Raw genomic sequence first — 12,794 nt, forward strand, 5'->3', positions numbered from 1 at the left:
AAAATTTTTAGAAAAAAATGGAGAAGGAAAAGGGGCTGTATACCAGCATAAATAGATCCGCATTGTGCCTCATCCTCCCTGTTAGCCGGTTTCTTGTGAGCGGGCCAGTTCTGGTAAGCTGTATCATCATACGCCGTTCCGTCTGTCCATTTCATTTCTCCGTCTGTAATGGTATCTGAAAAGAGAACAACCCCAGTTTGAATTGCAACATGGTATATGTATTACAGTCAGACTATACACAAAAGTCATTGTTTTAAAGCTGACCGCCTAAAGAAGATGAGTTTACATTATTTTCATTGATTAAACAAACAGATAAAATTATTTAGTAAATTCAACACCATATGTCAGTGGCGTTAAAATGGAGGAGCAGGATAGCTCGATCATAATAGTGATTTCACAAAAGTGAACCTTCTCTAAAACAACAGATTTGAACATGAGGAACATATGCATTTTAATTATTCGTTTTGAGTTTGATGAAGAAACAAGATATTTACTGGTAAAGCCATCCGCCTGCAATCAAATTAGTGATCAAATGACAATTCTTTTAAAAAACCTACTAAAAGCCAACTGACCTCCAACCAAAAGAGTGGGGAGACGGAAGCTGTGGGACCAACATGCTCCATGACAGCAAAAGTCACAGCACAATGTGTGTCAGCGAATGAGTAAACGATGACCCCCCCCCCCCCCCCGATGAATAAACTAAATAGCTAGGCGTGTCTGCTGCTAACTGAACACTTAAGCAGTATGTGGGAAATCTTACTCACCTGAGATCCCCAGCCAAATGTTTGAGATTCCAGTTTGCCAAAGGACGGGTAACTGTTCATTGATGAAGTCCTGCTCCTTTTCACTAAGAAAAATAAAATATCGGATATTAAAAGATATCAAGGACCATCAATCATACTGTTTCCATTTTTTACAAATCATATTGTAGACCAATGATTTCAATCAAAAATGAGTTACTATTCTAGGATAACCAACCCCTTGACTATTATTCCGGACAATACCCTCTAGGACAATAACCTAGGACTATTAACACAGGTGGCTCTCCAACGACCATGCTAGTTGTTTTAGGGTATTTGGGGGTATTTATCAGAGGGTAGCCTAATTCCTGTGTAACAAGGGCAATTGTCCTAGGAATTATTGCCCGTATGTGTAGTTGCCCGAGTGTACATATCAGGTGTAGATGCCCGGGGTGGATGTCTGGGTGTAGTTGTCCGGGTGTAGGTGTCTCGGTTAATTGTCCGTAGATAATACCTGGGTAGTAGATTTCTTAAACATCAATCTGATAAATGTAGAATAACTATTGTTGGGGGTTGGTTGGTTGGTTGGTTGGTTGGTTTTAGCTGACTTCCCAAAAAAGCATTTTTATGCTTGAAAGTAAGCAAGCAGCCAGGGGATCGATGGCTTTATACTCCTCTACAAGGACGTGGTAATGAATACTGCCTAATGACAAAGGGCACTAGCGCATCGAATTGGTTTCGCACGTAGTTGTTCTCGGTTGCGAGACCACTGCTCTACCACTGAGCCACAGAGCCTTACTAACATGTCAGGCAGGCGCGTACGCAGCATTTTTTCAAGGGGGGGGGGGGGGTTAACATTTATAAATCGGGCCGAAAATTTCGCAACGACTCAGCCAGCCGCTGAATAAGCGGGGGGGGGGGGGGGGGGGGGGGGGGGGGGGGGGGGGTAAGAGGTCACTTTTTTTTTTTTTGGTCCCCCAAAAATCGCAACGACTCAGCCGACCGCTGAATAAGCGGGGGGGGGGGGGGGGGGGGGGGGGGGGGGGGGGGGGGGGGTAAGAGGACACTTTTTTTTTTTTTTTTGTATCGAAATTTGAAAATTTGACATTTTGCTCCGTTGGGGGGGGGGGGTAAGGTCATCTTTTTGAGGTCAGCCATGGGGAAAAAAATCCAAAAGGGGGGGTTTTAGGGGAATTTAGGGGGGGTTTACACACAAAAAATACCAAAGGGGGGTTTAACCCCCCCAAACCCCCCCCCCCCCCCCCTGTGTACGCGCCTGATGTCAGGACACACTTTTATCAAGAAAACATTATAGATCAAGTAAAGAACTTCATGGACCTTAATGACTTTATTGGATAGATAAAAGTAGAATGTATTTATTTATCGATGGCCTACTCTTTGATGGTGAGTAAGGTGGAACCCTGTGCTTCACACTGCTGTTTGGCATCCACCCACGTGGTAGGTGAGTATGCAACCATCTGATAGCAGTAACCATCGTATATCCGCCAGCCTGGATAACACATACCTGATAGGATGTAAAATAGACAGAGAGAGATGTAATGAAAACAAAATGAATGGGCGCGAGAAAGATATCGGGATTAACAGGGTTAAGAAAGAGTGTGTGAGAGAGAGAGAGAGAGAGAGAGAAAGAGAGAGAGAGAGAGAGAGGGAGAGAGAAAGAGGGTAAGGGAAATTATGATAATAATAAGTATAAGAAGAAGGTGAAGAAGAAAATAAAGAAGAAGAAAAACAAAAACGAGAGAGTAAGAGTGAGAGAGAGAGAGAGAGAAGGAGAGAGAGAGAGAGAGAGAGAGCGTTAGAGAAAAAGATACGATTCAGATTCAAATCTTATTCGATTAAAAGCTACATTTCTTGCTATGTTAATATCTTGATACGAAAAATTAGGCCTATCAACACATTTCAGTGCTGTATCGTCGAAATAGACCCTGTGTAATAACATATACATGCCTAAAGTAACGGAGATGTAATATAGACAGACAAGATAAAGAGAAGTATGACCGGATTACTGTTCAGTTTTAGAACGTGAATTATCTCAATACTCAAAGTACGATATGTATGGGAAGAATGACATAGTTTTACACCTTTTCTTCCTATTCTGTATGAGGGATAAAACATAATTGGCTGGAATATTGATATCTAATTACCAGTTGGTTTCTCGCAAATAAATCTCCTTGTCCACTGGCAGTCTGTCGTCGACCAGTTACCTGTCCCAGTGTCCTGATATCTCGCCTGAGTACACTTCTCAAGAGCACTGAGAGAACGAGGGTGGTTGATAGACCGACATAGAGAGAGAGAGGGAGAGAGACAGGGGAGAGAGAGAGAGATAAGGGAGGGAGGGAGAGAGAGAGAGAGAGAGAGAGATAAAGGAGCGAGATGGGAGGGAGAGAAAATAATACAAGGTAAGCATTATAAAATAGAAAAATGCAAAAGATAAACAAACAAGCGGGAAAAAAATACCCCCCCCCAAAAAAAAAAAAAATAAATAAATAAATAAATAAAAATAAGAAATAAAAAATAGACGAATGTGTTGTTAAAATCATTTTGTATTATTAAGTTGGTAATACTTTAATTAACTTACAATAAAATAAAAATTTGGTAATGCTTATTATATCTTTTTTTCGAGATACATGTGTACTTACTCCATATTCGGTTCATTCACAGCCCATTGTTCGAAACCTGTTTCGAGTCCTGATGTCCACTTGAAATTATCCCTTCCAGCCTGATGTGAAGTAGAAACAAAAATGAAATCAAGAAGAATCAAGGTTATCTAGTGTGTTAAAGACGAATATATTTCTTGTTGAATGACCCGAATTTGTTTTGGTATTGTATTGTTGTAAGCAGACGAACATGATGAAAACACAGCTTTGTGGGTGTATTCGTGTGTACGAGTTTCTGTTACAAGGCGTTAATTGCTTGGATGTCTATGTGCAAGGGCTTTGGCCATCATCTTCTCATTTTGCCGTTCCCTTATTCCTCCTGCCAACGTTAAACATTCCCTCATTTTGTTGTGTCCACAGAACATTTCCTCCTCAGCTTTATCCAATACTTGAATACACTCTATTTAAACCATAAAATGTTTTCCAAGCTCGTCGTATTTAGTGGCTCCGTCTATTTAATACCATTTTCTCCTTGAGTATCTTATGCTTTGAAACCAACATCGTAAAATATAGCTCCATAGTGACACAACTTTCCAGGCCAATCTTTAGCTATAGTGTAGTATAGTATTTATTTTCCGTTTTAAAAACAAACATATAATATATATATATATATATATATATATATATACATAACGTCAATAAAACGGCTGGATAGCCCATATTCAGCTGTGCCAGGCACGACACTGCTGATCCTCCATGGGGTGTGGTATCTATGATTGTACCAATGGCTTATTGTATTTCTTTCTTTGAATAATGAATACAATCTATTTTGTGTATTGTTCAGGTATACTTACTATTGTTTTGTATCCTATCCATAGATAACTCTTGGCTTCTTCTACAAATTCTACAAGTAACATCTGCTCATCTTCATCAGCAATGTCGATAAGGTTAGCATCAGAACGCGTGCATAATTCCTGACGAAAAGAGGTATTTATGAAACTCAACACAACAAGGCACTATGAATATGACGAACAAAGAAAGCGGACAAAATATACAGTTCCTCAGGTAGACAAAGGAACATCCCTTCACTGCTATTATGTAAAAATGTGTAGAACAGGTGTCACATGCATATTCACCTTTTTACATAATAGCAGTGAAGGGATGTTCCTTTGTCTACCCAGGAAGCTGTAATGAATGGAGATCCCGTCCAAGAGGCCCCTTTGAAGTCATCCGTGGCACCGCGCGTCTTTTGTTTCCCCTACCGTAATCCCCTTAATCCCCCTCCAAAACCTTACAGCTCCCTAGTAGCACTAAGTCCTCCCTTTCCACACACAGCCCAGCCCAGCGAGCACGGCGGCTTTTGCTTTGCCGGCCCGTACTTTGGGTGAATAGTGGTGCTAACTTGACAACTTCTAGCCCTAAATCAATAAATGCGCAAACATACAACACAATTTCATTTAGTTCTTTAGGAAGATAAACCTTTGGACTACCTTCCTAGCTATGTACAAATTTCGGAAATTTTCGGAAAATGTCAATAATTAGATGAGAAAATCATGATTATGAAAATCTTTCATTCGCTCTAACTCATGATTTCGCTGGTTAAAATGGCCATGTCTTCAGTAGAGCTATCCGAGAACGGAAGACGCATTTGATGACTAATAGAAAGTTGCATTGGTCATAATGTTGTGAATTCTGCATTTTATATGTTATAGCTAAATACATCTTCCATGAACATGACTTAATTTGTCGGTGCCACGCATGGCTTCAAAGCCCGATGCTTGCATATTTTTGCAAACGAGTGAATAGAGAACTTAGGGAAACAGATGGCGTTGCGTAACATTTCGTACTATTTGGAATGCCAGAGAGGGACTGTGCATTGATATGGACAGCTGTTGATGGAAATGATGGCTGGAGAGGGTTACATTTCTTTTTGTTAAGCCAGGTTAATCTTGAATAATTTTCCCTCAGAAAATTCTTTCGAGACGGTATCTCCATTCATTACAGCTTCCTGGTCTACCTGAGGAACTGTATATTTTGTCCGCTTTCTTTGTTCGTCATATTCATAGAGAAAGTGACGGAACAAAAGCCTCGGTCACAAATGTCATAACGAACTGCTATGAACGCCGTACGAACGATTTTCAGACAATGGAAATTTGGGAAGACAATGGAAAAACAGGGAGATTCGTACGAAACACTATGAACATGACTGACAAAGAAAGCGGCCAAAATATACAGTTCCTCAGGTAGACAAAGGAACATCCCTTCACTGCTATTATGTAAAAATGTGTAGAACAGGTGTCACACGCATATTCACGTTTTTACATAATAGCAGTGAAGGGATGTTCTTTTGTCTACCTTAGGAACTGTATATTTTGTCCACTTTCTTTGTCTGTCCTATTCATAGTGAAAGTATCGTTCGTACGAACCTTTGTGACCGTAGCATAACTTGACTGGCAATGTCGGTCTCTTGGTCGTTTGTTTTTGTGTCACATAACTAAATTATGGAGTATGGGTTTATATTGTCTTCAAATTGTTCACATCGAGTATGCAACATTTTTAAAAGTCTCGATATTACAGGTGCAGAGAGTTACCCATCACCTATTTTGTTTTTCAATTTTATATTTAAACTTGATTGGGTTCGTGGTTTTTTGCGAGACACATGATATTATGATAACCAATCATCTTCGTCAACAGCAGCAGCAGCAGCAGCAACCCCAGTAACAACAATAATAACAACAACAACAACAATAACAACAACAATACAACAACAACATCAGAAAAAAAGTGTGATGATGCGACGATCGCCGATGATCTTCAAAAGGTTAGATTTGTCATTATTCGTAGATTGAATAAAATTGCAAGTTGTATTGCTTTTTAGCTTCATTTACCTGAGCATCGTCAAAGGTCATCCATTTTGTTGAAAGATAGTAGCAGTTTTGAAATTTCTCTATCCATCCATTGCTCTCATCACACCGGACAGGTTGAGCTGCATTCGCAAAGAAAATGATTTCATTTTGGGTAAGAGATGTTTAAAGGTACTATGTCCCTTTTGCAGCCAACCTCAAATGCTGTAGAACTTTGCAGGAATTATGAATATGTCATGTATGTCCTATCTGTGAAATTTAAACGTTAGCAGTGTCCTCATATTCAAATTATGCAAGGAAACCCGTTTACTTGCTAGACTTCACTGTCAGACACTATTGAGTGACTGACTGGCTTTTTTCTTCTTTGGTGGTAACATACATGAAAAGAGTTGTAAAGGGTACATGAGCATTTGTCTACACCAATAACCCACTTCTTGTGATGGCCAAGATTAAACTGATTGAATCTTTGCGCAGCATAAAACGTATGACCATTCGGACAATTGTCTGAAAATCAAGACTATTACTTTTGAGCTCTATAGCCCTAAAGTCGATTTGACAACTATTAGTCGTTATTTTCCCACTTGAAGACATTTTCAAGCCCCACCTTTTTTAGGGAAGTTTTAAATTAGTATTATCTTTCAAATGCAGTTGGAATTTAACGTTTTCATTTTTTTGGCCTGCATATGGGAGATAGAACCTTTCAGGGTCTCATTTTCAAACAGACCAGTATAAGTAAAAAGACATTTTCCAATTACTGTTTGTTATTGTTTGGGAAATTCTTTGTTTCATCCATTAGTTTCACCACACCGAACAGGTTTCGCTGAACTCGAAAAAAATGCAACGATATAATCTAAGGTTAGAGGCATGAAAATTGTTTTATCATAAATATTGAGAAGGAGAAACAAAATCAATTATTTCAATTGATTTGATGGTGTTTAAGTTGTTATAATTTTTGCCTATAGTCGTGTCATATTTCACTGACTCTAAACGACGACTGGTGAGAAAGACTTAAAACACAAATATATGTACTATTTCGAGCTTGATCGTGTTTAATAGTTTGACGTGTTTTTTTAAGGGTTCTTTTTTAACCTTGAAAGTTTAACATGTGTGTGTTTTATTGATGTGCCCACACGGATGTTGACATTGGTCTGGAAAATGATGATGAGACACAATCATGCAGAATCCATACTCATAACTAATGCGGCCGCCTACCACAACAATGATCAAATTTAACAAAGCAATAGATTTGATTGGTTTTGCACATTAAAAATCAAATATAGTAAATGTACACAAGCAATATTTTGTGTGTGTATGTGTGTGCGTGTATATGTGTGTGTGTGACTATAATCGTTGAAAAATTGTAGTTGTCAAAATGAATTATTAAAATGACAACGTGAAGGTGATTTTAAAATCCAGTCATGCAATTAAAAGACCGGATTTCAGTGATAATCTACATAATAATATTAAAAAATGTAAATGAATCTATTGGAGCTTTGCTTGGTTTGTAAGTTTCGTGTCTGGAATGGACTTACTGAGTGTCTTATGGCATACATATGCCTTGGCGGAACCACAATCTTCGTCGAGCCAGGCCCATCCCGGACTATAGCCCATGGCTACACAAGCCTTGGTACCCTTACTGTGACTGGGACGACCGCTATCCCAGTTCCTGAAACCAGACACACAAGACAACATTTAGTAAAGAAATGGTCTATGAAAATGTAAAAGAAGGCTTCAGAAACCTGAAATTTAACGCTTGTATAACTCTTTCCATAAGCATGTCAACCCGTTTGGAAAAAGAAAATTGTCAACGAGTTCAGCAGAATCAGACAGTCAATGAATTAGGTGTTGCTTCTCTATCTGCATAGCTTCTCGCTCAACAAGAATCAAACAATTTTGGACAAATTAATAATGGGTATAAAATATGTCATACATGTCGTCTGCTTTATTCTTTTATTTAAAATAAAAAGAAAATGCATTCCTTGTTGAGTAATAAATGCTTCTAACTTTGTAATGGCTTTTAAAAAGTAAAGGGTGCCATACATTTGTCACATTGGTGATGTACACTTAAACAAAAAATCATGACGTACACGTAAAAATTACCAGCAATAAATGAGTGCTCTTAACTCCTTTGTTCTCAATCTCATTTACACATGGTAGTATACAACTGAAGTTATATGATATTTACTGAATCTATAGAGCGGAATAAATGTAAGTGAACTTCATTGTGAACACTTACGCCAAGTTTGGATCATATATTGATCCATCACTCCAAACATAAACTAGATGACCGAAGGGATCACTTAATCCAATCCAATAATCGCCAATGAACGATGATCCAGACAGTTGAGAGATTACCCATTCCTGTAAAGAAAAAGTAATCCCCCTTCCATGGTGATACAAACATTTAAAAAAGTCAAATCATGATAAAACTTCAAAGGATGGGGCAACTGTCTCACCACGTAATGGGTAGTTAATGATTTGGCAGACTCCTTCAACCTCCTTTTGACGTGCATATATAGCATTTTTTCGACAACCAAGAGTCTACAAAACTCCTGATCAGTTTCTTGGTAAATTATAAGCTGCCCCTATGAAGAAGAAAAAATTGTCTGTCATAATAGATTAAAATTAAAGCCTATTTGAGATATAGCTAGAACAAGCTAAGTGAGTACCTATCATTGCTATTAAACCACGTTTCACTATGTATATCACGGTGTATTCTATGTTCAATATAGCAATTTTTTGCAAAATATACTAAATTGAAAATAAAGAAGTTTCTCCTTTTCACCTCAAATCGCTGTCACAGGACAGCTGTATATATTTTTCATTTAATGAGAATAGACTACATTATTAATGTAGATGCCATTCTTCTTAGTACATAAACCCTAGACAAGTCCTTCCTACTTAAAATGAGTTATTTCTAATTAAGTGCAAGTAAAAATATTACGTTTTCTCCTGCTTTATCGAGTGAAGTAAGGTCTGCCTCTTGGGTGTGGCAGTTAGCCCTTGCCTGGTCCCATGAAGTGGTGTCTGTTTTGAACTGGTAGCAGTCGTATGTCCCCTGTCGCTGTACCCACCCACTCGGGCATGACAGGCAGGAACCTGTCTCATAACAAAATGAATTGGTTTGATTAGATTATATTAAATTTGATTAAATTTGATTTGATTTGATTTGTGATTTGTGATTTGGTTTTATTTTATTTTATTTGCGATTTGGTTTAGTTAGATTTGATTTGATTTGATTTGATTTGTGATTTTGTATGATTAGATTTGATTTGATTTAAATCATCAGGTTTAAATCACTTAAAACTTAGGAAATAGCTAACATTGAAAGGAATTTTTCAACTTTGACAGGATAGCCCATAAAAGCTGACAATTAGCTAATGGGGTCCACAAAATTATCAGGTCAGAGAAATCAATTACATTTTACAAGGTTAATATAGTATAGCAAACTGTCCAAAGTTTGTATGGAAAGCAGCAAACAAATCAGATGAAAAAGTCAGTGATGGTTTGAAAAAATATGAGAAAAGAAAAGTTTAAGCGAAATTTTAAAAATGTAATATTGCTGACATAGAGAACCTCCCTTTGGCAATTGGTCCACAACTTACGATTATTAAAGTTGAATGACCTCTCCATTCGATGTATACTAAAGCTAACCATTTTAGAATTGAACAGACATATTTTGTTATTATAGATTTCTTTTTAACAGGCATTCCCGTGTGATTCTTTCTGTTCAATTATATCAGAGTGAGAAAAATAGCATTTTTGTTCGTCTCTAACGAATATTTATGTTATTCAGATATGACATACATGTCGTAAAGTATTGCAATACTGAACATGGACTAGGGCTAGCTCAAATTTCGCTCAATTGCTTTATTTGATCCTTTATGTGATCAATACCGAAATATATTATTGAAAGGAAAGCATGAGGAAGATCTCCCAAACTTCGACTTTAACCTTAAGGGTTGATTTGTGTCTTAGTAAACAGTGGTTTATCACGAGGATCTATAAAACTACTTCACTTCGTCTTCACGAACGTGTTTACAATGAATATTATCGAGCAAGACAATGCTATTAAAAAATCATATTATTACCCTAGTACCATCGTGCTACTGGTAAACCTGAAATAAAAGTTTTATTGCCAATTATATTGTAAATCTCAGTACTTGAATAATGGAAAAGGGTAAAGGGCCTATGAAAAGTGTTTAAGCTTTAAATAAATGGTATAGTATAAACATAAAATGATAATTAAATGAATCTTGACTACGGCAATGCCATCCTGCCATGAACTTTTTTTATTGCAGCATTCATTGGCACACCAAAATGTGCCCATAGAGTTATTTTACAATTTAAATATTAATAAAAATTCCCATAAGCTCGGAAGTCCCTTGAAACCAAGATTTTGATAAGTCGCTTTATGTATATAACTTTTTGTTTAAATCTTTGGATTTCTATCTTGTTTTTAGTATATTAAAGAAACTTTTTATGTAAATTTTATTATTTTTGGGAAGAACCTTGATAGGTCATTGGCCTCTGTTTTTCCCACCACATTATGATTTCAATTGAAGATGTTTCATTTAAACGTTTGTTATTGTATATATGCATATAAATCGTACTTGTGTTTTTTAAAATCAGATGTGGAAATCAAACTTGAACTTGAACTTGAACTTTTGTGTTGTAACGTGGATTAATCACTTTCCAGAGGTAAAGCGAATGTGTTTCATTCAGTATGGAAATCTTCAAGGTAATTTCAAGACCAATAAATATAAGAATTCTGTCGTGGAAAACAACATGGTATGAATATCAAAATAAAATGTATACAATATACCTGAGTTGGTATCATGCATAGATTATATAATTAAAATAAGCATAAAGAAAACAAAGAGATATTTATTGTGTATGTCTGCCACAAACTTGAAATATTGTTATGCCTATAATTTTGATCCATATCTATCTATAAAGAAAGAAACAAGTGACAGAAAACAAAGACAAAAGCTAGAAATGTAAACTGTTTAAATTATTAAAGACTCTAATTGGATACTAGAGTTTTAGAAGCTAGGGAAGACAAACTTAAGAAACCTAGGGCGTGAACAAAATGCAACAGTAATAGGGACAGGGGGAGGGATCGGGAAGGAAAAGAAAGTACAAATCCCACAACCTACCTTCTTGCATGAAAAGCACCAATGCAGCAAGGCTGAAAAGAACTTTCAAGCCTGCGCCGAAAGCCATTGTAGACAATGCTGCTTTGCAAATCCGAAGACGCGTAAGCACCTCTCTCTGTTCATCCAAAAGAACTCCAGGAAACTCGAAAGAACTAAACTTAGACGTAACCTTCAATATGCATGGTCCATTTGTGAAAAGGGGGATTATTGATTCAAATACATAAAAGTTACTAACAGCAGTATACAATATCCTCCTTTTACTCTAGGTACTTTATAACAGTTTGACTTGACCGCAAAGTGCCAGACCAAACTCAACAACCTGTTGTGCGAACCTGTGTAATAAATATTAGAAGATAATCTCGAAAATCTTGCCGCAAATAGATATGATCTTTTGTAGGTACAAGGGCTAAAGTACATGCTTCTGAAATGCAACTACCGCCATGCAATCTGAATAGTGCTAATCATGGCCAAAACCAGAATTGTTTGTTTGATTTGATGTTTGGTATTGAGTAAGTGTAGCCGCCCTCTCTTTAAGCCATGTTAAAACACAGTAAATACTAGGATCGGATTTTTTAAAGACAGGAATAATGAAGCAAAATGTAAAGTTTTAGAGCAAAAAATGTTGGGACGAAGCACGATTAATCTGACAAGTGGCAACGTGTGCATTTCAGAAACATTCAATTTATTAGTAAGATATTTTGAATGATCGGATGTGTGATTTAAAGATTTAATAAAAATCTAGATGACGAACAATCTGATTTTCCAACGAGATTCAACTCCCAAATATGATGGACTTATGATCGACATTTGGGCCAAAGACGACACCCCGACTAACATGGGTTCATGTCCATATTAGGTGTGGTATAGTGGTGGTGGTGGTGTTGTGTTTGATGGTGTTGGTGTTGTTGGTGTTGTTTTGGTGTTGGTGGTGGTGAAGGTGGTGGTGCTGTATGTGTTGGTGGCTGTGGTGGTGGTGGTGTTGGTGGTTGTGGTGGTGATGTTGTTGGTGGTTTTGTTGTTGGTGGTGGTGGTGGTGGTGAAAGTGGTGCTGCTGTATGTGTTGCTGGTTGTGGTGGTTTTGGTGGTGGTGGAGGAGGTGATGGTGGTGGTGCTGTTGGTGATAGTGGGGTTGGTGGTGGTGGTGGCGGTTGTATGGTGGTGGCAGCAGTTGGGTGGTGGTGGTGGTGCGTGTATGGTGGTGCGTGTGTGGTGGTGGTGTTAGAATTGAGAGAAGACTCGATATGAGGGGCTACAAGGTCATCAAGTGTAATGTAACATTATATACTTTCATCCTAGACATGTGTTTGACTTCATTGTGAAACAAAAATTAAGTTGCATTGTACAATTATTATTATTCTAAAGGACATAATTTGTATCGAAAAGAAGCATTGATATCAATAGTGCTTTAATAAC

The 12,794-nt window shown here is 37.5% G+C and overlaps 1 protein-coding gene across 1 annotated transcript in view; it reads right to left on the bottom strand.

The window, feature by feature from the left end:
- The window catches only part of LOC105441067 (macrophage mannose receptor 1), a 30,921-nt gene extending 22,344 nt beyond the window's left edge, over positions 1–8,577 (bottom strand). The window contains exons 1-9 of the mRNA XM_030998138.1: positions 8,459–8,577; positions 7,755–7,888; positions 6,247–6,344; positions 4,213–4,332; positions 3,401–3,528; positions 2,906–3,012; positions 2,136–2,265; positions 765–847; positions 44–175 (exon numbers count right to left, since the gene is read on the bottom strand). Of these exons, the coding sequence (XP_030853998.1) occupies positions 44–175; positions 765–847; positions 2,136–2,265; positions 2,906–3,012; positions 3,401–3,528; positions 4,213–4,332; positions 6,247–6,344; positions 7,755–7,833 (877 nt within the window). The 5' untranslated portion in view covers positions 7,834–7,888; positions 8,459–8,577. The remainder of the gene's footprint in view (positions 1–43; positions 176–764; positions 848–2,135; positions 2,266–2,905; positions 3,013–3,400; positions 3,529–4,212; positions 4,333–6,246; positions 6,345–7,754; positions 7,889–8,458) is intronic.
- Between the last annotated feature and the right edge of the window lie 4,217 nt (positions 8,578–12,794).

The sequence above is a fragment of the Strongylocentrotus purpuratus genome, unplaced genomic scaffold, assembly GCF_000002235.5.
Source record: "Strongylocentrotus purpuratus isolate Spur 01 unplaced genomic scaffold, Spur_5.0 spur5_contig_858, whole genome shotgun sequence".
In the NCBI taxonomy this organism is placed as follows: domain Eukaryota; kingdom Metazoa; phylum Echinodermata; class Echinoidea; order Camarodonta; family Strongylocentrotidae; genus Strongylocentrotus; species Strongylocentrotus purpuratus.